This window comes from Barbatula barbatula, assembly GCF_947034865.1.
Source record: "Barbatula barbatula genome assembly, chromosome: 16".
Classification (NCBI taxonomy): Eukaryota; Metazoa; Chordata; class Actinopteri; order Cypriniformes; family Nemacheilidae; genus Barbatula; species Barbatula barbatula.
Genome location: NC_136779.1, coordinates 14958066 through 14982485, shown reverse-complemented (window position 1 = coordinate 14982485; position 24420 = coordinate 14958066). Strand labels below are relative to the sequence as shown.

The window sequence follows — 24420 nt, the reverse complement described above, 5'->3', positions numbered from 1 at the left end:
ACAACCAAATTCAATAAAGCAACATATTTGTCCGACCCAGCTGTGACATATAACAAGATATTTTGTTGTTCAGCTTTTAATTCGGTAAATCTCAGTAGTCCAAGCCCCTTTTATTTTCTATTATTTTACTGTAGTTAAGGATATCAAAATGACACTGTAAGCTTCTATTGCATCTGGTTAGGACACTGGTTAGGCTTCCTCTTTATGCTTCTGGATTATATTTAAAGGGACAGTTTACCTAAAAAAATTAAATTCTGTCATCATTCACTCACCCTCTTGTCATTTCAAACCTGTATGACTTTCTTTCTTCCACAGAACACAAAAGAAAATATTTTGACACAGTTGGCAACCGAACAGTGCCGGCACCCTTTCACTTCTGTTGTATAGACACAACACCAATGCAATTGAATTGGTGCCAATTAACAACATTCTTCAAGATATCTTCTTTTGTGTTCTGCGGAAGAAAGACACACAGGCTTGAAATGATAAGAGGATGAATAAATGATGACAAAATATTCATTTTGGGGTGAACTATCGCTTAAATAGTTTATAAAGTAAGGTCCATTGTTAAAGCAGCCCTATTTTGTTTGAAAAGGTTGCCAATGGTGGACAAGCAGATAATAGAGTAAAAAATCTGCCAGTGCCCGTCTACCTCCGACCTTTGGATGAAAAAGATGCTTCCATGAAGGTGAGCAAACGTTCGCTTCGATTCAGAGATCCTGCATTGTAGTTTTCTGACATCGGTCTTTGTCTGGTAGCTGTGGTGCGCTGCTGGAGTGAATCTGTCGGGCGGTAAGACGCGCGACGGGGGTTCCATCGTGGGAGCGAGTGTGTTTTATAAAGACGTGTCTGGAGGAGAGAGCCACCCCCTCAGTAACAGACGGAAGAAAGGCTCTCAGAGCAGCCTAGACAGACTGGAGCAAGAGCTTAATGTAAGAAGCCTCATTCCTGTGTGTGGCATAATGACTTTTAAGTGTCAATGTCATTGTTTAATATGGGATTTTAGACATACATCCTTACTGGTAATGGTGTCACAATATTTCAGCAATAGTTTTGCTGTACTACTGTACCTGAAAAGGCAGTGTACTTAAATACATGATGCAATAAAAAGGATTGCATTGGTCTTAATATGCATTTGTGCTCATAAAAGTTAATCTTAAAAATTTTTACTAATGCCATTAGACTTCTATTTTAAAGACGCGTTGTGTTCAGAATATGACATTAAGTGTGTGATCAGGAGCAGGAAAAGGAACTCAGGCATCAGGAGGAACTCTCCAGCTTGGTGTGGATCTGCACCACAACACACGCCACCTCTAAGGTCGTAGTCATCGACGCCAACCAGCCCGGAAACATACTGGAGAACTTCTTCATCTGCAACTCTCACGTGCTTTGCATCGCCAGCGTGCCAGGTCAGAGACGTTATCATATTTGGAAAGATGCACTATGAAGTATATATATATTTGCAGAAACACTTTGGATCATAACAGAAATGTTTTGTGTCTCAATATCAGGTGCTCGTGAGACAGACTACCCTGCTGGAGAGGAGGTGTCTGCAGACATTGAGGTCGGTCAGGGTGAAGGGGCTTCTAAAGTCAACTGTACAGTCAACAGTAGCGCCAATAGCTTCGATGGAGGTCTGGATGGCATCACTGTGGTGGGCTGCTCTGGAGAAGGACCTGTGGCTGTCGTTCAAACTGTCTGCACAAACTCAATAGGATCGGGTAACACAACTTCTGTCCACATTAGAGGTCTTCACGGGTCCAAAAACTGAGACCTGTGATCGTGCTACATAGACGCGACCCGGACCCGTCCAATATTTTTAAAGTTGGACCCGAACCCGTTAAGACCTGAGAAATGCCATAAATGCACTACCCGAGCCCGGCCGGAAAGACAGACCCTGGACCCGATCAGCACAAATTCCACAGCAAATTGCTGTTAAGTCAGTAAACAAGTTGCAAATATACAAGTTTTTCTCTTGCATACTAAGGTTACTCACTCGAATCGGATTGTGATGCAATTCATTGCCAATGTGGTATCCATGTTATTCCTTTCTTGCCGATTGAACGAGCAGCATTACTTTACTATTATCCATGTGCTCTGAGCCTAGTCTGAACAACAATTTAAGATATAACCAGACGCTTTATTTATATCACTATAAACTGGATTGGATAAGTGCTGCTGCTGACTGAGTCCTGACTGACTTTTTACTTACCCAATTTTACCAGTCGAAACTAAGTTACAAAAAACAAACGGTGCTGAATTTTAATCGTATTATAAAAAATATTAAATAGACCGGGTATCAGAAGTAATAGGATCTGGACCCGGCTAACCAGTTAAAATATAGACCCGAACCCATACGGGTCCCGGGTCCTCCGTGAAGACCTCTAGTCCACATCTCCATCCCAACAACACTAATTTATATTATCATTGCAGTAGTGTTTACAATAAAAGGTTTCTTATAGTTCATATCATGAATTTGTTTGCAAAGGATGGTGTAGCATAGAAGACCACAAGTCTCATGTCATTTAATATCACATGTAACTCTGTGTTATATTAACTGCACTACATGTTGACTTCAGACCCTTGTTTCACCTTATATCTCTCTGGTGTATGCAGACACGGTTTTGGGACACTGCATACAGGATGCAGTGACATCAGCAGAAGAAGCTCTGGAGGCCACAGAGAGCAGCAGCAACACACCCGCAGATGAGAGCCATGAGTGCATCTACACAGAACATGTGTTTACTGACCCACTCGGGGTGCAGAGCAATAGAGACACACCATCAAGAGACACACCATCCAACTACACACAGAGGTTACTTGCTCCAGTCGATAAGAAACTTTAGAGTAGCATTTCATGATCTGGCGTGTTTTATTTCGCTGCTGTCCTCCTGAAACTCTATATTTTTATTATTATAAATCATTATTATTAATTCAATTCAATTTTATTTATATAGCGTTTTTTACAATTTGCATTGTTCCAAAGCAGCTTTACAGGGGAAAAACGAAAAACCCAAGAAAGTGTAAAACACACTACATGGTGTGTTATATAATAAATCCAATTATTCTAATAAATAATATCTTATGTCAGCAACATTATTAGTCACCCTTTATGTTTGTCACTGGGTTTTGCAAATATCTTACCTATAAAAAGTAGCAAAAAGTGCTTGTCAACTTTGACAACACTATTTTTAGTCATTTAAAAAGTGTTATTTCCATGTCCTGAAAAACAGCAAATGTGGACATATGAGGTTTCGAAAGGACAGCGACATTATGTAATATTGGAAGAAGATGTTTGTGAGTTTAACATCGTGGGTCCCGGTTGATGTAGGGAGAGTGATCTGGTGAAGGATGGCGTGACTTCAGTGCCTGAGGAACAGGATCTCATGAGAGAGGAAGCCAGCAAGATGAGCAGCGTGCTACCCACCATGTGGCTGGGGGCTCAGAATGGCTGGTGAGTGGCCTTTTCAATGAATCCGATTCAACTTTTTTAAATTAAAACTGGCCCAGTCTACCTTTTTATGTATCCGAATTAAAGTTCCAGTGTGTAGTTTTTTTGGAGGATCTTTTGACAGAAATGTATTATACTACGTCTTCAGAGGTGTATAAAGACCTTACATAAAGAAGTGTCATGTTGTTATTACCTCAGAATGAGCTATTTTTTATCTCCCCTTCCATGGAATTCACAATGTTGTTTCAACAGTAGCCCTAAATGGACAAACTGCTCTAAAGACCGTGTTTCAGGAATGTGTTATCTCCTTCGTCAAAAAAGTGAAACGTGATGATATATTAGTTCTGTGTCAACACCGTAATGCTTCAAAGAGAGGGGTGGAGTGAGTCGTTGGTTACAATTCCCAACCTCACCGCTAGATGCTGCTAAAATCTCAACATTGCTCCTTTAAAGTCTTGACCAGTGTTGAAGAAAAAATTGCAACTGCAAATATATTTCCCAAAATATTTAATCATAGATATTACTCTTGTCTAGAGTTAAACTTGTCTTTTATTTGATTTATTTTTTATAAAAATCCTTGAAGGGTCATGGAAAAGCCATGGAAATTCATTGGTCAATTAAGTGATTACGTGTGATTCTTATGCTATGTTGCAGTGTGTACGTGCACTCTTGTGTGGCACAGTGGAGGAAATGTCTTCACTCCATCAAGCTTAAGGATTCTGTGCTTGGGATTGTGTAAGTGCACAAGCACCATTTTGCATTCATTTACATTTTGCACACAATTAAGAAAAATAAAAATTCCTTTGAATGCTTATCTCTGCTTGTTTTCTCCTGCAAAGTCATGTGAAAGGACGTGTTCTGGTAGCCTTGGCTGATGGCACGCTTGCCATCTTCCACAGAGGGGTTGGTAAGAGTAGTCTTTATTCATTCAACTGTAAACACGAAGGGAATTTCCATTCAACTGTAAACACGAAGGGAATTTCCATTCATTCCAAAGTAAAACAATTTCAAATCAACTTGAAAAAAGCAGGTCACACCGTAGCAGGAAGTGCTGTTATATTGACAGATTTTTGTGATGTCACAGATGGCCAGTGGGATTTGACAAATTACCACCTGTTAGATATGGGACGGCCACACCACTCTATCCGATGTATGACTGTAGTGCATGACAAGGTCTGGTGCGGCTATAGGAACAAGATCTTTGTGGTTCAGCCCAAAGCAATGAAGATAGAGGTAAATATTCATAGCGACAGCTGTTTTGAAATGGAATAGTAAGCAGTGCTCAATGTAGTTAACTACTGGAACTACATTTATTTTTGTGTTATTTTATGTCTTTTTGTATTTTACCTTCTACGTTTTTATGTCCCAATTCTCATATGTAGAAATCCTTTGATGCCCACCCTCGTAAAGAGAGCCAGGTAAGACAGCTGGCGTGGGATGGAGATGGCATCTGGGTATCTATCCGTCTGGACTCCACCCTCAGACTTTTCCATGCGCACACATTTCAGCATCTGCAGGATGTGGACATTGAGCCTTATGTCAGCAAGATGCTCGGTGAGGACTCCAACTTCACAGTGTTGATATCAATTCAGGCACAGCATTTCACATTTATGTCACTGTATTTGTTACAGGCACCGGTAAGCTGGGCTTCTCTTTTGTGAGGATCACTGCCCTGATGGTGTCATGTAACCGATTGTGGGTTGGAACAGGAAATGGTGTCATCATCTCCATCCCCCTATCAGAATGTGCGTGAACCATGTGACACTCTTAGTGTCTCTAATCACAGTGTCAGATATTTAATATTTTTCAAAACTTCATTTTATTTAATAGCTTATCATTTTTACAATTCCCAAAAAATGTTGGATGAACTGATCCTTTAATGCTGTAATACTCACAGTTTATAGCCTTTCTCTTTCCTGTGACAGCTTGCAAAGTTACAGCAGGCTCGCAAAACCATCCTGGCAGCGCCATCCGTGTGTACGGTGATGAGAACAGTGATAAAGTCACTGCAGGCACCTTTGTGCCTTTCTGCTCCATGGCACATGCCCAGCTCTGTTTCCATGGACACAGAGACGCAGTCAAGTTCTTCACTGCTGTCCCAGGTACAACACCATCTGAATAATTGACTATAAGCGTCCTGCTGTCCACATGTTAGAGACAATAAGTAGCTTTAGCTGTTACATCTAAGACTGCTTTGTAAAAGCTTTCTTTTATATTGGGTGTGTGTTGCAGGGCAAGTGATCCCATCTGCAGGGTCAGGGGTTGAAACCGGCACCGACAAGTCTTCAGAGTCACCCACACCTGAGCTGATGAAGTCTGTCCTGGTCATGAGCGGAGGGGAGGGCTACATTGACTTCAGGATGGGTGAGACTCACACACTTCCTTGTGTTCGCATCTTCATACTTTAAAGACTGATGACATTTCCTCTCTTTCCTTTTAATAGGAGATGAAGGGGGGGAAACAGAGGACTTGAATGAACCCACATTGAAGCTGCAGCCCTTCCTGGCCAAAGCTGAACGTAGTCACCTTGTTGTGTGGCAGATTATGGTCGATGAGGAGTGACGTTGTTTTAACGTCTCAGTCTTTCAAACATCCAAAAGATGCTCACTTTCCTTCAGAATCATGAACTTTATATTTTCCCTTGTGCTCATGTTTCGCTTTATTTAAGATATTTTAATCATCGGCCTGTAGTATTTCTGTTTTTCAAACGCTAAAAGTACATTAAGGTTATTATTTCAATTATTTGTCTTCATTATGAGTGAATGTTACTGAAGATCTTTGCACATCGCATTTGGCAATACAAGCCGCTCTGTTGTGTCCTTGTTATCTTATGCAACTAGATGCTGACGACAAATAATATTACTGATGGACAGTTTGGCAGGTTTTCAGTTTCAGCATTACATTTGTTTTCCGAAGATAGCACAAGTACAAGAGGAGCTAGAGGAGCTTCGTGTTCCGTGTAAATGAAACTGTGTTTGTTTGTTGATGGAAAGCTAAATGTGCACATACAAAGCGCTTTCTCATCCGTAAATCACTCCTGCCACGCATATGCAATATCCTTAATGTTCGACTTTTACATCTGAATGAATGTTACACGGTTACCAAAGGATACAGTCAAATGTTTTGAAAGCCCCTTTTATGAACTCTAGATATAAAAGCGAAAGGTCATAGACACATTTCAATCACTTGTTATGCGATTCTGCATCAACCACGTTGCACCGTTAAAACCATCACTCTTTTGCTGTCTTTTTTATAACTAGAGCAGTTTTCAAAGGAAAGATACTCCTTGAGCTGTGTGTAGATAAGCATGCACAGACAAAAGCCTATTTTTATGACACTTTTGTACATTTTAGACTCTAATCTCCGATCGCAGGCCTCTGGCATCAGTCAGGCGCCGTGCTGAATCTGCACTGTTCCGCTTGCATTCGAGCTGAGCTGCACTGAAGGGTCAGTGCTTTGTTCGCAGTTATTTCTTCTCTCTAAGAGAGCAGAGATGACTTCATTTTGCAAACTAGCCATTTCAGTATTTATTTCTATGAACGAGCCTTTGCAATTCCGAATGTAATTGTACATTGATTATAAATATATATATAAAATTGTTTATGAAATGTAGATGGCTTGAGTTATTTTTTTATGAGGATTGATGTATTTCACATCACTTGTTAGAGGATGATGGGTGGATCTTTAATAACTGACTACAGAAATGTACCTTTACTGAGCTATGCACTATTTTTTGCTTGAGATCAGGGGTGTGTGTGCTTTGTGAGTCGATGAGTGTGTATGCCTGCATTTTAGAAGTGGATGCAACAGGTAGACAGCACTTTAAAAGAATCTCAAAAATAGGCTTCGACACATTCTGTGAGCGTGTTATCATCGTTCTCACCCTGTCTCTGTCCGATTGCCGTGAAAGATTCTGTCCCTTACATATGTTTATCCTTCATCTTAGTCCTATACTTTTAAACATTCCATTAAACTGACAGTTTTGGTCAACTTGATGTGTTTCTACTATTATTGTTTATATTACAGACATTTACAAGACTTACATTCAACACTGATGCACTTTATTATACACTCTTTAACTAATTTAATAAGAAAATAAATAAACTAAAACGATGTTCAACATCAAGTAAATCTTCACATCATATGGTTTGTTTGCGAACATTTGCTATGGAAATGGTCCCTTCAAGATAGGAATTTTCCAACTAGGAGCTCTAGAAGGTTTTAACAGGTTCCTAGAAAATTTCAGAGAATTAAAAAGACAAAGATAAAATTGCTAAAGTCTTTTAAATATTCTGTGTTTTATTTTATTCACATTTATTTCTAAGGTTTTATTTATACTTTCGTGAGACTTCTTATACATGCAATTAATATGTAATCAGGTTGGTAATACTATGTTGACTTTATAATATAACTTACTATTTATAAAACATAATTAAAATATTACTTATGCATAGAAATAGATATGCATATTAGAAAGGGGGTCCCTCACCAAAGGTTCATCTAAGGTTCTTTGGCATGATGAAGTTTGAAAACCCCTGCCTTAAAACATATTAAGTTGCTTATTTGAAACCTTAAAGGGATAGTTCTCCCAGAGAAACAATTCTGTCACCAGTTGAGCCAACAATACTTTTGGGCCACACTTTATAGACAAATTATTATACGGCTCGTTGGAATGTTTGAGTCTGATTGGCCATTCGCGACATTTGCAGGTCCGTTATTTACAGATAACAACCTCTCAAAAGTCATCTTAAGAGTTGTTTCGAAAAATTCAATATAAATATATCTTTTAATAACACATGACATGGTATTCACAAATGATTAAACCAAATTGATGATTAAACCAAATTGCCTCCTTGCAGAAGGTCTGCATTCGGTAAAAAATCTTTCAAATTCACATTTCATGTCTAGTTTTTTTCTCATGTTGCAAGTAGCCGTCTAACAAGCAGCTGGCTTTTATCGCAGAAATAAGCCCCTTTGTGAGAGTGTGATACAAAACCCTCTGCTTCGGTTCGGATCCTGTGCACACATGTTGGGGCTTATTTCTGTGATAACAGCCGGCCGCCTGTACATTATCGCTTACATATCACCTAGGTGTCATCTATAGCGTGTTAAAGAGTAACACGCTTTTTTAACAAAACATCATAATTAATATATCAAAAGTGTTTGGGCACATGTCAAAGTTTGTGGAACGTATATATTTGAATGGGATTTATATCTGTGGTTACTAATCCAGCACACCTGTGAACTAAATCCTGGCTGAAGACCAACTTCATACATCCACAAATCACCATAAGACCATTTACTGTTATTGCTCAATGTTTGTTGAAGTAAGTGCTACTGTATGTAAAACTCTAGCATCATTTATTTATAGATGCCAAGATTCATATATTTAAAAGGGTAGCTCATGTGTTCAAATACTATTTGAGGAAACTCCATTTACTCACCCCCATCTCAGAACTTTGAGATGAAAAGTATTTTGAAAGAATGCTTGTAAAACGGACCCCTCGTGGACTTCCACTGTATGGACATAAAAACACTGAGACATTTCTCAAAATATCTTCTTTTGTGTTCCACAGCAAAATACGTCATATACAGGAGTTGAACAACATGAGGTTGAACAAAGGATGACTGAAATTTTATTTCTGGGTGAACTATCCCCTTAATGTGTATCAATGCTGTAGATGTGGTAATACTTGTCACAGGGGGGCGGTAGTGTGCTGCTACATTAGGCTGCTGCCTTTGAAATGACATTCACTCCGGGACCAGGTGGTCCTCCCCCTTCTCCGATTGGCTGCTGGATGGGTACACACAGTACATGTTCTGACATACCACACTATTGAACTTCTGAATCAGCATCCAAGCATTCAATAACAATGGGGGGAGCTCTGAATTTAAAGTGAAGGAAACTTTATGTCCAACAGAGGAAGGCTTTAGCACAATTATTTACAGAAAACCGAGACCAGATCCTATTATATATTTAATATCAAATCCTATTTTAAACCTGTGACCTATTTACTAACCTACTGTCTATCTCCCAAAAGTAAAAGTTCAGCTAGAAATCACAGCAGTCCTCACAATGACACACTCTTCTAGTAAGACGTCACATGCCCAGGCAAAGGCATTATCGGATGAGACGTTAGGAGCTCATCATACATTCAAAACCACCATCCACCCTTTATCTCTCTGTCTCTGTCTGTCCTCCACCTCCCTGTAATAGAATGGTCATGCCAGCGGCTCTTATGTAACCACGCCAGCTGGTGTATCCAGGGAGGTTTCCCAGGGCTCAGGGACCGTCATTTCCCAAAGCAGCCCAGACGCAGTGAGGACACCTGGGGCTGCTGCGTCCTCAAGTCTGCATGGGCTTCAAAGCTCTACATGAGGTGTGAGGAGTTTCTATATTTGGATAGTTGAGAGAAAGTCTGGTGGAATCGAATTGTTTACCCACCTAATCGACTTATAGGCACGTACGTTTATGACGTTCATTCAAATTCATTTAGCAGACGCAGCTAAAGCGACTTACACATCAAGGGGAGATTTTAACATTTTCAATGAGCCAACAATGAGCTAGTGACTTTTCCACAGTCAGGTTGTAAAGCAGCAAATATGCAGAAGGTAGCGAATGTTTATATTCAGAACCTCTAACAGTATCAACCAAATAAGCCCTTACGGTTCTTGTGACTTGGGAGATTTATACTGTATACTGATTCAATTTTCATAATTTGGATAAAACTTGCCAGAGAAGAGAGAACTTTGCATAATAAAGATGATGAAATTACATTATGCACCATTCCAAATGCTTCCCACCAGCTTTGTTTCACTAACTTGCCATTCATGTAAAGTATAAAACAAAAGTTGACCCTGAGAGATTGGGCATGACTAACTTTATGAACTGTAAATTGCCTGTAAGTTTTCCCCAACTTTCAAGCATAATGCTCACCCAAACCTACCTGAAACACCTCGTGTAACCACACCCCCACAAATTTACGTCAGTTCGTGGTATGATTAAATTACCGCCCGTATACGCAAGTAAAATGGGCGTACCTGTCAGTACAATTGTGTACCAGATGTTCCAAATATGGTAAGAAACGTTACATTTACGTCACACGCTTGCAGTATTTGACCAATCACTACGCACTGGTTAACTGGCCAATCATAGCACACCTCGCTTTGTTAAAAATCTGTGTGTTTCAGAGAAGGCGGGGCAAAGAGTAGATAGAAACATGCACAGTATGTCGAAAATACAGCGTTTTTTAACCTTAAATCGTGTATACACATTGCATCTAAAACAAACGATAATATTTGTTTTTTGCCATGTTACATGACCCATTCAAAGAAACTTTTTTTTTTTTTTTTTTTACTTATTTTTTGTGTCGAGTTTTTGCACACAGTTTTTTAAAAGTAAAATTTGCAAATTTACACAAAAAAAGTAAATCTTGTTAGTTGTTTTGTACAGTGTAGATTTTTTAAACAATATGAATTTGATGTCAATGTGACCTTGAAGTAGTTATTGACTTCCATATTGTATTTCTAAAAGATAAATATCTTAAAAATTTTATTATTTTTTTTTTAAAATGAAAAATTGTTGCTTGTTTTTCCATTGCAATTTGATTTAATTGAAAAACGAGGGATTGCATGCAGAAATTAAACCTTCTGCAAACTTTTTTATTTTTTAATGTGGATTTACTTAACATGTGCACCCCAATACTAGTAATGTGCCAAATAAATAGGATATATTTTTATTTCATGGGGACCCACTGAAGTCCCCTGAAATGTGCATTTTTATTTGTTGACACTTCCTTTGAAACAGGAAGGAGGGACATCAAGAAGGCTTTTCAAAATAAAGATGGAATTTTATAAGAAGCTGAAGTCCAGGATGATGTCATGCAAACCATTGATGTATATTGGTGGATGTGAGCGACTGTATATTTTAAATGATTACGTCTTCTAAATGCAAATTTTGTCAATATTTTGGAGTGTATGATTATTAGACAATGAAAGTTTGGACGCACAATAAGAACAAAATGCGGTTTAAAAATGTTATATTTAGAATATATTCAAATCGCAGGTCAACTGCTGAAAAGTACTTCAACCACCCAATTACTGAAAATCTTTTCTCTGGCCAGAAATGTATTCATTGCATTTTCAAACCAGCATATTGTAACAAAGCAGAATGCAAATTCATTTTCATTTCCTTTGGCTCTTTATAAATATTTATGTTATCAAATCTCTTATCAGGATATTGCAGACAGCACCGTATTCGTTTGTGGATAACAGCTTTGTAGAAAGATTGATTTTGTTTGTCTGAGCAGTTGTGGAAAGACAATGCCATGTCTAACATCTGAGCTTTGAAAATGTTATTCAGGGTTTGTTTATCAGTGAGTGATTTATGACTGTTGTTTGTCAGTTGTTGTGGGAAGTGTCCATATTTGATGAGCTGTGCTTATTTGGCAAGATAAGACAGACCAGCTCACTTCAATCCTGTAATGTGGTGTGAGTTCTCAACATCTGCTATGTTGGATCTTAGAAGAGAGCGACTCCTCGTCTGTACGGACAGAGATCTCCCGCTTACCTCTTTCAGACTTCTCATACATGCTCAGAAGAGCCTGAATTAGACCGGCTCCGGCATCAATACGTGTGAGGAAATGTTTACTCTCCAACAGTTTGTCTCATGTAGTTTTTAAAAGTTAATTTAATGCCATCTCATGTTATGTGTTTATAAACACAGCCAGTTTGGAAATGAAGGAGTAGTGTTTCATTTGTCCAGTGAACCGATCAACTGCACTGTTAGCGATTTCTGTAAATTACACAGTATTTAACTGTGATATGAACTGTATTTTACTGTAGAACAGTTTTACAGTATGTTACTGTACGCAACTGATGAATTGTGGGAAAAATCCTCTTTGCGCCATTAAAGTACAGTAGATTACAGTAAGTTAATTTACTGTAAATCAAAATACAGTAAATGTATTTGAGCGCGAAATTTGACCAATCACAGAAAGGCATGGGTGTCCGCCTGAAGAAATTTAAGCAAACCAACTAAAAACAGATGCAAGAATCTGCCAGGTGCAAAGGTACCTACAAATATTGCTGTTTTATGAACATATTTGATATTTTGGGTTCAGTTATTTAATTTAAAAAAGGGGCGTCACTTCACGTCGCGTAATTACCTCGTGCGTTAGACTAGCGCCCAGATAAGTAGAGAAGTTTGTGGCGAAAACTCGTTTGTGGACTGAAGTAAAGTAAACTCAGCCGTCTGTGGAAAAATCCCTTTTTCTTTTCTCTCTCACGTTTTCTTAGAAAATTTAACCCAAGAAGGAACCTGTCTCTGTCTTGGGGTTGACCGAGTTGTGAGCAGGTGAGTGTTTGTGTGACAAACCGAGCTATTGTTTGATAAAGCGAAGTATTGTGCGTTTGGTTTGAAGTTGTGTTCTCTAAATCATATTATCGCTTGCTGTTAAATTATTACCTCATGTAATTGTACAGCTTACATTTACTGCTAGCGTAAAACCCGCAATGTTCGTGTGTAAACACTGTGGCGTCTCTGAGGAGACATTATACGCATTTATTAATCATGTGAAACGGCACAAAAACATGGCGAACTTCAAGTTCTCGTGTGCAGTTCCTGAATGCCCGTGCACGTTTCAAAGCGCCTCTGCACTTCAGTCGCACATGTACCGCAAACATAGAAAGCCTGCTAAAATAACGAACAGATCTGAACAACATGATGTCAGTTCTAGATGCAGTGTTGAAGGCTGTACATTCGTGTCGACTAAATTCGCCATCCTCTGTGAACATCTAAAATGGCACATATATGCAGGTGGTTTTCACAGATCTTTTTAGCCGTATAATGATCTTTCAGGAACAACAGCACACAATCCAGATGAGATCAGTGAATCAAGCTACAAGATGATGGCAATTTCAATGCCCACCAACCAACACCACTTGATTAGACCTCCACTGTCATTGTCATGATAAATGTAACCATATTTAGACTTATAGTCTGATGAATACTCATCTGATAATAAACCAAGTTTCTCCTAATTAAAACGCTAACATTGTTTTAGATGATGTGTAACAAGCACCTCATAGTTTAGTGTTTCATGACCCTTAAAGATGTTTTGTTTTCATATGTTAATACAGTTAAAGAATTTCATAAAAAATGATGTTGTTCCAAACACACAAGATAATGTTATCCATACATTTAATTTTTCACTTTCATTGGAATACAAACACTGGTCATCCAAATACATAGCACATCAAATATGATAAGCAGAATATCAAATGTGCTTAAGAACCAATTCGTTTTTTTAACTTCTCAAATATAGATTTGCTGCTAAAAGACTTTGGTTGCCTGGATAGATAAAAATGAAGAGAGAATATTAATGAATTTATGTTCTGATAATGAACCAGTTTTGTTTTATTTAAAGGTTCATTGTGAGGATCAACCCCAACAACAGCAAGTGCTCCTCTAAGTTTCAAGTCAGCAAACGAAGCGGGAAGATGGTGCAAAGGAAGATGTATCCTCCTTCATCAAGGAGTTTCTGGATTACAGTTGGCAAAACTATTAAGCAAATGCATTCTACACAGGAGAGTCTGTTGAATTTTTTAAGTGTTCTTTGATTCTTTGATTGTTCATATTGATGTTATTACAGTTTGTGACTGCAGGTTTGAGAGCAGTTTTGAGGGAACGGTTGCTAGTTTTAGCAATTACATTTTACTACATCCTATTCTACTACATTTTTCTATTTCAACTTGTAAAGTGTTGAAGATTGATCTTTTGACTGAATTTGTTAATGAACTGTTTTTAAATACTTCAATATGACACTATTGTGTACAGATGTGACTGCAGGTTTGAGAGTAGTCTAAGAGCAGGCTTGAAACAACAGTTGCGGTTAAGCACACTCAGGATAGTCTTTTTTTATTTGTAAGTTTTGAAGATTGTTTTTAAGACTAAAATTGTTTATGAATTTATTTAAAATACTCAATGACGACACTGTTATGTATAAATGTTTGAAAAACAAAGAGAAAAGTTTGTGGAAAGAACTGTTGCAATTGAGCAATAAAGTTTAAAAAGTGAATTTCTGTCATTGTTTATTTTTATTTACTGAAATATGTTACGGTAAATATAGTAATTTAAAATGTGTACAGGTTTACAAAAAAGTTTACGTTTTACAGTAAGAAAATACTGTACAGTAAATACCCTTACAGCAAATTAAATAATACTGTAAATACATTTACAGCAAGTTAATTATTACTGTAAATAATAATACAGTATTCTTACTGTAAGTATAATTTACAGTAAGTTACTGGCAAACTGCTGCCAGTAAGTTACTGTAAATTCTACAGGAAACTTCTAACAGTGTGATGAATAGTTGGAATTTGTAGAAGCCGCCATCTTGGCTCTTGGCTCTGTGCCACCGACATCAGTGCTCCAGCAGGCATGATAGGAGAGCTTAATGAGGTAGTGTTATATCTGGAAACTGGATATAACACCCGCTGTATTGTGCCACCTTTCCTCCTACATCCACAAACCCCTGTGGCTGTCCATCACTCTGTGACCGCTAAACAGATCTCCCCCCTCTTGCCTGGAAGTGCTTGAAATGGTCTGTCACACACAAGCAATGATCTTGTGCTCACATCGCTGGCCAAAGATATCAGGGCACATCACAACTTATCTAAGCATCCATCCGTCTATCTAAAGCAGTCTTTTTTTGGAAATAGGAGCTTTTTTACTGAATGTTCATGATGCTGTTTTCCATACAGCGAAAGTGAATGGTGACTTCAGTTTTGGTCTGTCTCTTTCGTATAGCTTTAGATGACTTGAAATATGGCAAAAAGTACGACATGAGGGTGACGACAAAATATACGTTTTCAGCTGAATTATTCTTTTAATCATTACTGTGCATATCTTTTCGAATTAACGTTTTTTTGCATTTAAATATCCACATAAATGAAGATGATTTGTATGTCCTGTCGGATTGATGTCGATCTGCAGTGGAGGTGAAACCAACATTTCCCATCATTCCATGCTCCACTGCATCATAAAGTTACATCTTTATAAATGACAAATTGTCCCTTTAAAGGTCCAATGTGTAATTTTTGGAAGATCTATTGACAGATATGCAATATAATGAATTATGTCTTTCCTGAAGTTCAGTGGTTAGAGCATGGCAATAGCAATGCCAATGTTGTGGGTTCGATCCCAGGGGATTGCTCATACTTAGAATCAAATGTATAGGACAATGCAATGTTAGTCGCTTTGGATAAAAGCGTCTGCCAAATGTAAATGTCTTCAGAGGTGTGAAGCGTTATGTTTTTATTACCTTAGAATGAGCTTTTTTTTATCTACATACACAGCGGGTCCCCTTGCATGGAGCTCACCATGTTATTTCTGCAGTAGCCCTAAACGGACAAACTACTCAGAGCGGGTTTTGGTAAGAACGCTAAAAAGCAAAAACGACGAGATCTTAGTTCTATGTCAGCCACTGTAGTGCTTTGAAAGGGAGCACCGCTAGATGACGCTAAATTTCACACACTGGACCTTAGAAAAAGTTATCAGGCAACAGGAGAGTCATTTTGGGATTGAACAAATGAAGCTCTACGATTCTGCACATACCTGTCAAGTATCCCGTTTTGGCTGGGAAAGTCCCGTATTTTACCTTGCTATCCCGCTATCATCCCGTTTAAATATTTTCCCGTATTTCTCCCGTATTTTTTTGATTTCTATAAAAAATAAACACTGGGCGCAAAACAGTTACACGGAAATCCCACCCTGCAGCTAATTTCATTGGTTAGGTTTATAATGATGGGTAGGTTTAGGGATCAGTGTTTGGTGTAGGCAATCAGTACTGTGATTCACACGACCAATAAAATCTTTACAATCGGCTGCAGGGCGGGATTTTCCCGCAAAGTAGTTAGGGGGAAAAAAGTTGCGTGAAGAAGAACAGCAGCATCCCGAGGATGGACGAACATATCCATAAATGTAAATGGATAAAAAATCCTTCCTTAGTGGTGTTTAAAATTGAATTGAGGGATCACTTTGCTTCTTTGAAACTCCTGAAAGATTCCAGTGATAATATTTACTCTCTGTGTGAAGATTAATTTGTAAAGCTTCCATGTTACTTTATTTTAAGAATATTTGAAGACTGGGGAAAATATATGAATGTGAACAACTTTGACATGCCTTAAGGACTGTAATGCCTTCGCTTAATTTATTTTATTTTACATTATTTGTATTTACTTTCTTTAATGTATTTGTTCTACTTAACTGTGTTAACTATGTTCTCCACTTTAGTCTCCAAACGAGAGATTTTGTAAATTGTGTTTTGTAAAGAATTGTGTCATAATAAAATACACATAAAAAAATGAGAGACGGGGTGGGGGGGGTGTTGGTTATAAAATGTCCCTTATTTTCAGATCTCAATGTTGACAGGTATGATTCTGCATGATTTCAACTTTGCTGATCTGGATCTGGCTACCTAACTCTGGACGTTTACGACCTGAGATAAAAAATGTTCACAAAGATAACGCATTCATTTTTCCCCCACCGGCTCCAAAAGTTCTGTAAAGTTTTCTCAGTGCTCTGAGTTGTGTTTTGACAGCTGGAGTCCCGGCCTTCTCAAGAGCGAGATGGCCTCATTGGAGTTCAGTATGAAATGACTCAATAGCCTGTAGGATACCAGAGCACAGTCAGAATGAATTCACACGCTTTTCAAAACACACACATAAACAAGTGATTTGCTATACAGAGGCCTAGCTGTGTCACACTTGTTCCCCAAGCCAGTTTCATTCACACTAGCATCTGTACCCTCCGGAACAGCACCCTGTGTGCAAGAAGAAAATGTTCCTAATGCTGAACTGTACATTCAAAAATAGCAGCAGATAGCTTGAGGCAACACATTAAAGCATGGACAGGTCTGAAGGGTCAAGGTTTGACTGGTTAGCATGATCCTGTGGGCTTTTGACTGTGCACATTTTTATGATTTTCAGTGACTTCAGAGCATAGCCCGAGATGCAGAGATGCCCAACGCACCTTCATGCACTTTCACATTCACCATTGTGAAAAAAATAAAGGCAGAATATCTGAGATATGGCTGATGATATCATTTGGAGCCAGAGTCTGCACAGTAGTGAGCGTGATGTGGAGACGTGGTATCAAGGTCCCGTCCATATTGCTCGATGACTCAGTCGCAAATGACAAAATCATGTTACCATGCCTTTTTACATAACATCTTAACTAAAACCAAATTTATTAGAAAAACAAACACTTGACATATACATTAACATGGTAATGATAGAAACCATATTTGGCAAAAATATATTTTATGTGCAATTGGATTTTATAGTTTGGCATGATTCCTGTTCGTTTTCATAAAGAAGGCGTGGTTTTTGACCGATACTGCAGCCAGCCACCAGGGGGCGATCAAATTAGTTTGGCTTCACTTTTCAGGATGCTTGAGACACGCCTGTTTGATAGTAATTAGTCATATTGTGTTTATGGCTCGGATTGAGTGGTTAACATAACAACATGTCATTTTCGCGCGAATGGCGAAGGGTCCGTACGACGTGCAAATCTTGACCTAGACTATAGACAAATGTGGGATGCGAATGGCTGTGATTGTGCATGTAAAATGTATTACCATGACATTAAAGATAATTTGCATTTCTATTATATCCCTTTTGAAAGACATAATTGTGGATGCTTATATATTGCTATCATCTGAAATATTTATATTAGTAAAAGTTAAAGTTAATATGGATGTTACATTCATTTATCACTAACAGTACTGAACAGTAAAGAGTGTGTTTCCAGCTCAATTATTTAAGAATTGAAAGTCTGTTATTAAAGTATAGTTATCATAGAATAGTTGCCAGATTTGTAAATGTATCCTTGTCAATTCATTGTCTTTTAATTGATCATGCATTTTGTTAATGTGGGATGGATGAAAATAAAGATTTGACAAAATTTAACCAGTACAGATTGTTAATTAAATAATACACATTTTCGAGGAGAGAGAGAACTATATACATAAATATAACGCTATACAGTTTGACTGCCTAGACAGACTCGAGGGGCTGGGACTGAGAGTCCAAGACATTGTCCACTGCCTTTTTAAAGTCTGCAAAACTAGCAAAAGTCTGTCCAGCAATGTCTTTGGATGTGGACGATTTGGTGCTTTCACAGTAAGTTTTTTTTTGTACTTGTGATGACCTTGAGTGGGTTGGCCACACAGTGCACAAATGTAGACTTTGACCTCAGGTGTATGTCCCACGCCACTTCACTCTGCCCGTTTCCTCTTGTAGAGGGTGGATCTTGCTGGTGATGGTGGAGGAAAGGATGCCTTCGGCAGGAAAACAGCAGGAGGTCCTGTGGGAGGTAAAGCCATCAGCTGACTGGAAGTGGGGGTAGGCTGGAGACCTGCTGGTGGAGTGGTGAGAACTGGTGCTGTTAAGAGCTGGGTGAGAGCAGTGGGGGGCACAGCTATGACATTCGGCAGTCTGGATTTAATTTTCCGGGTCCCTGCCAAGGATGGAGTAATATTAAACTGTACTGTAGGTCGGCTGGTGTGGGGCCTTTCATCTGGAAGCTCAGTCGCTGGGGGCTGGCTGGCTCCAGAAACACTGTGATGACTTTGGAGTACAGACAAACCTTGATCTGTCACCTTTTTGGCTGACAAGGCCTCTTGTCTTCTTATGAATTCGCTCACACATTTAGAATTAATTTTTCAGTATTGGAATACCAAGTTTACTTAATTCTGTATCATCCACGGTCACTCTCTGCTGCACACGCTGGTACATTTTGGTGATCTGATGCTTCAGTGGTCCTGTGTGCGCCTTTCTTCCACAAGCAGGATGAAGCCACAGCTGTTTCCTTATGCAGTACATTAGCCGGTTCTTTCTTGAGTCAACCAAGTGGGCGGCCGAGTAACGCTTACTGAACTTCAGCTTTTGCACCAAAGACGACTCTGATTGATCTCCATTTGGAGGTCAAGCTTGTTCCAGGCACTGATGACCCTCTGTCTAGTAGAATCACTTATTGCCAGCTTTCCTTCCTCCAAGGCAATCTCAACAAGGACTTTGCTCAGCTCCTCTACATGTTGGTACCCAGGGAGATGATTAGGACCACACACATCCTCCACACAGGGATCAAAGTCACTGGGCACTACCTGGTCAGTGAGGCACAGATTGTTTTTTAGTGGAGTCAGACTATCACCCTCACGGTCAGAGCTGTGGCCTACATCCTCCTCCTCCTCCTCCTCCTCTTCTGCCACACCAGCAGAAAGCTCATCAGGTTCATCTTTGTCTGCTCGAAGTGTCTCTCTGGTCTGAGCATAATGTGCAGGAGCGCTGAAAGGCTCTGATGATTGAGAAAACAGATACTCCAGACCAATCCGCTCATCACCAGCGGGAACTGGAGGCCTGAAGTTTGTCTCCTACACCTCCCCAAACAGTTCCTGACACCTCTGGTTCAGTCGATGTACTAGAGGAGACACGTACACCATGTGCTTTCTCCCTTTTTGACCTTTGACACTTGCTGACTCCCTGTCAGAGTTCCAGCGTGCAATGCCAGCTAGGATATACACTTGGAAGGGGACAGCTCCACAGTGGGGCCCAGGGATCATTTTGGGCAGGTAAGAGTGAAAGCCTTCCAGACTGTTGCTCCCTCTCACCGTGCTGTACCATGGAAGGCGCACACCATTACGGGTCACATACTTTGTGATGGTGTACATGTTCCTCCCCGGTGGATCTTGTATGCAGTCGAAATGCTTCTGTTGGTTCTCCCAGACGTGGTCGATCGTTGCAGCATATTTGAAAAGATGAACCTGATTCTCATCCATCCCAGTAGCTCCCTTAAGGATGTCAATGGCGCTGTTGACACGCGCACATGTTCCCTGTGCACCAACTTTAATCCTCCTGACGTGATGTCTCAAGTCTGACTTGCTGACATGGATTTCGATGATCTGGCTGTCAGTCAGGGAAGCATAGCTGGTTGGGTGACCTGCGCATATGGCCTGTACCAGTAGTGCTATGTCGTCCTTGTTGTAAGCAAAGACCGCAGCAGAGAGGGCAGACTTGAACAGGGTATATTTCGGGTGGTGATCCGTCCGCACAGCCGCGTCAAAACGATGGATCCAATGAAAGATGTCGAGCCGTACCAGCATACCTCCGTCTGTCCACTCACTGAAGAGCTGTTCCACTGAAGACACACCATGGACACGACAACAGCCACGGTCAACATACATGAGCTCAGGAGGTGTCTCACCGGCATTCCTGTAACGTTTCATGAGGCCTTCAGCCATCGGCAGCAATTTGTGCAGCGATTCCTCACAGGTCAGGACCGATATGAGGATCTGACCCAGCTCGTTGGCCACGTTGGTACACCATTCCGCAGTGCCTTTTCCGCCTCCGGAAAGTTTCTTGCATATCTGATAATAAATACAAAACAAAGTGATTCAAACATTTACACCTGTTCTCATTTTAAGTCAGTTAAGTCAGGTGTTATTAGTTTTATTACCGAAAGCAAATACTATTAAAAAAATTATTACAATTTTCCATTATGCATACCAAGCCATAAGTACAAAGTTGTTAAATTAACCTTTTTGGTGGAGTCGTATTTTAAGACTTTGCCAAACGTGGACATGATCTGTGTTCGGTAGTCCTCAATGTTTTCTACTTCATTAAGAAGAAAGGCTTTCCTCAGCAGCCCTGGTGATGGCAGCTCTCTCCTTGGTGGTTGTTGCTGAAATTGTTGGCACAAAACCCCTAAAAGCAGAGACAATAAACACACAGACTTCATTACTGATGAAAAACTGAATGGTCCATGCACATACCTCATTACTGATTGTTTAAAGAACAGCTGGATGGTTCATTAGGTTATTTGTTCCTCATTACAGTGAGGGTCCCTGCCGTGTTTGTGTCATATATATGTCTATACCTAAACAGTTAAGAGAACAATTAACTCTGACTTATTTGTGATCTTCCCGGGTCTTTTGTACTGGCTGAGGAGGGTGGTGTATAAGTCTTTTCTTTGCAGGTATTCCTCGCAGTGGCGAGGTCTCCACACCTTGGCCATGGTGTTGCCCTCAGTGTGATCCCTCATCAGGCGGATCACTTGCTTGTCTACACCACGTCTGAAATTAAAGCACAATAATTTGATGGCTGCTGCAAGCAATAAAAATTTTCTTCTAGTTCAATAAATTAGACATCAAGTTAATTTGGAAATTTGCAGACTCACCGTAATGTTAAGACAGCAGGGAACACAGCTCTGTAAGCTGGACTGAGCTGGTCAATAATGCACCCATCGCATGACAGAAAACGACCGATAGAGTGTTCCTCTGACTCATTGGCTGCCTTTCTGCATGCATTACATGCCAGGACCTCAGTCAGCATGATGTACCAGCCAGAGATGTGGCAGATCTGTCTAACCATTTTGGAATACCCACAACGGTACAGGAAAGCATTCTGACTTGAACGTGCTGGGCAGTTAGACCTAGGACAGCGAAGACTGTAACGCCACACTCCAACTGGTCTCCAGAAAAACACAGAGCTATGAAAAAATTAGTCTGCTGAGGGGACTTTCCCTTCCACCACCCCAGGTAATTCAGGAGGATGAAACCACATCCTGTCATCCTTCAGAACTTTCCTCCACCTTCTGTTGCCATGCTTGTCTTGATAGGACATGGCCTTCTGAAAGAGTCCCCTGTCTTCATCCTCTTTTAGCCACACGACGTCTGCTTTGGGAAGTCCATTAGGACCAGATTCCCATGTTTTATGCCAGCCTTCGAATGTCACCTGGTATTAAAGCAAAGACAAAACATTTTGTAACAACCACCGAGTACAGTGTTCTTATCTAACAACCATATTTAAACTTACAGCTGCCCCATGACGTGGAGTATCTGCTGCCGTGTGGGATGTTGCTGTGCGCGGACAAGGCTGAAGTGCATCACCAGTCCCATCAGGACCAACCTCACGTGCAGACTGATTTTAAACAATTCAAGATTAACACATAAAATAAGTGTACAAAATCAAATGTCAATCGCTTTTCTCAATTTAAATGATTTATGTGAACTTGTTTGATTTTACAGTATATGGACTTACAGTTGATGATGGAATAGAGTATGTGTGTGGTTTCTGTGGTGGATCTGAACGGGCCTTTGTTTTCAGAGACTTTTTTCTATCCCCTGCTTTTCCTGATGCTAAATGAGGACAAACACACAAGTGGACAAAAGTCAATGTTAAATCAGCAAGACAACATAATTATTCTGAAGTGAGCTTCAGCCACACAAAGGGTCTTTATTTTGTCTTATTTGATTCAGTTTATGCATAAAGGGATAGTTTACCCAAAAGTTTTAATTCTGTCATCCTTTACTCACCCTCTTGTCATTTCAAACCTTTCTTCTGCAATAGAAGATATTTTGAAGAAAGTGTGTGTTACCGAAGAACGGCGGTCCCCATTCACTTTTATTGTGTGGACACAAAACCAATGCAAGTCAATGGGTATCACTGTTGTTCTTCAAAATATGTTCTTCTGTGTTTAGCAGACAAAAGTAGGTCATGCAAGTTTGAAATGACGGTGAACAAATGAAGACATCATTTTCATTTTGGGGTGAACTATCCCTTTAACAGTTCATGCTACGATAACACTTATAATTGAAAACATAAAAAAATCTTTGCTTCCTGTGCCATTTTTCTTTCATGGGCGGTCCCTGCTTGTGGGTCGGCTTGAAGGGTCTTGTGCAGGCTGTACCACTGCCACATCTCTAGATATGTGAACGATTTAAAACGGCATTGTCCATAAATGGCCCGGTCCACGTTTATCTCGAGGTGGCAGGACACCTGTGGAAACAGCTGCACATACCTTAATAGTCGATCCTTCACCCAGCTGCCATGGCTCGGTTTTTTGTCAGGATGGCGGCTTTCTTTCATGTGGAGATCAAGGATACTAAAATGTCACAAAACAATCACGAAGATATGGCTCCATGATGCTGTGAAGAAGTGTGGAATGAGTTTTGGTAGTAGTCTTCAGCTCCACTACAGATGGGAATCAATCCAATAAGACAAAAGTGAACAAAAAATAAAACACTATATTAATATTTTTTGGATATTTAAATGCCAAAATCTTACATATTGTGCCTTTAAAAATGTTGACAATGTTGCATTCCCATCTAGATGAACAAAAATGCATAGGACTAGCTCTCTCTAGGTATTATAGACATCCTTGGCCAGGTGTCGAGTTCCTCAGTCGCAAAGCTTTCGTGCAGGACGAGAATTTTGGCATTCTGAAATATCTGTTGAAAAAACTCTACCTTCATTGTTTGTGATCCTGTCATATGGGCTATCAATGGGATACCACTAGTAGAAGCGGCTATAGCTATTATCTTTTCCTGTGTCTTTGATGGATTTTGGATCCGCTTTCTTTTTTTAATAGCTGACATCATCGCGTAAGACATTCCATCAGTCTGTGTCCAGCTTTCTGGAGCAATCTTTAAATTTTATCTGATGTGCTTAATGTAGCAGTTTCAGCACATTGAGTGATTGAAACCTGATGCAAACATCTACTTTTAAGAAGTAAAGGTAATTATTCTCTGAAGCAAACTTACTTCTTGACTTTATGGAAGGCATAGAGGTGTAAAGTACAAATACAAGTCCTATAAGTCTGAATATGTAAATTTAAATGGCCTGTAGGGAGCACTGATGTGTTGTCAGTAAAACACAAACAAACAAGTGATTGCACATGGAGTCTCCAGCCTGCAGCTTTACTCAATTAACGCCTTGATGGTGGAGCTGGACCCGTTTCCTTCTCCCACGGTGAGACCGGCTGGAGCGGCTGGGATACGGGTTACGTGAGGGAAAACAGAACCTTGAAAACATACTGCTTTAGCATAGTTACTTTTTCGCATGCACTCATCTGCGGAGTGAATATTGATCTAATGCCCAGGCGAGGCTGGGTAGGTATTGATTTACAGTCT

At 39.8% G+C, this 24420-nt stretch overlaps 2 protein-coding genes and 1 long non-coding RNA gene across 6 annotated transcripts in view; 1 reads left to right on the top strand and 2 right to left on the bottom strand.

The window, feature by feature from the left end:
• spag9b (sperm associated antigen 9b) overlaps positions 1–7445 on the top strand; it is a 33749-nt gene extending 26304 nt beyond the window's left edge. For all 4 annotated transcript variants that reach the window (XM_079475987.1, XM_079475986.1, XM_079475985.1 and 1 more), the window contains 14 exons: positions 596–688; positions 759–932; positions 1238–1409; positions 1512–1721; positions 2617–2815; positions 3332–3454; positions 4106–4186; positions 4291–4358; positions 4536–4684; positions 4834–5005; positions 5083–5196; positions 5377–5553; positions 5684–5815; positions 5895–7445. In XM_079475987.1, coding sequence (XP_079332113.1) covers positions 596–688; positions 759–932; positions 1238–1409; positions 1512–1721; positions 2617–2815; positions 3332–3454; positions 4106–4186; positions 4291–4358; positions 4536–4684; positions 4834–5005; positions 5083–5196; positions 5377–5553; positions 5684–5815; positions 5895–6013 — 1983 coding nt within the window. In that variant the 3' untranslated portion in view covers positions 6014–7445. The remainder of the gene's footprint in view (positions 1–595; positions 689–758; positions 933–1237; positions 1410–1511; positions 1722–2616; positions 2816–3331; positions 3455–4105; positions 4187–4290; positions 4359–4535; positions 4685–4833; positions 5006–5082; positions 5197–5376; positions 5554–5683; positions 5816–5894) is intronic.
• Positions 7446–18426: 10981 nt separating this feature from the next.
• Positions 18427–21248, bottom strand: LOC306905940 (uncharacterized protein; the record flags this gene model as incomplete). The annotated part of the gene is made up of 2 exons (XM_079476933.1): positions 18427–20877; positions 21048–21248. 2 exons carry the CDS (start codon positions 21246–21248, stop codon positions 19885–19887), a joined length of 1194 nt encoding a protein of 397 aa, XP_079333059.1. The 3' UTR covers positions 18427–19884.
• A 1086-nt stretch (positions 21249–22334) lies between these two features.
• LOC306905385 lies at positions 22335–23444 on the bottom strand. Its single transcript, XR_013787728.1, has 3 exons — positions 23310–23444; positions 22550–22647; positions 22335–22429 (listed from the first exon to the last, which is right to left on the bottom strand). It is a non-coding gene; the product is annotated as an uncharacterized lncRNA (long non-coding RNA).
• Between the last annotated feature and the right edge of the window lie 976 nt (positions 23445–24420).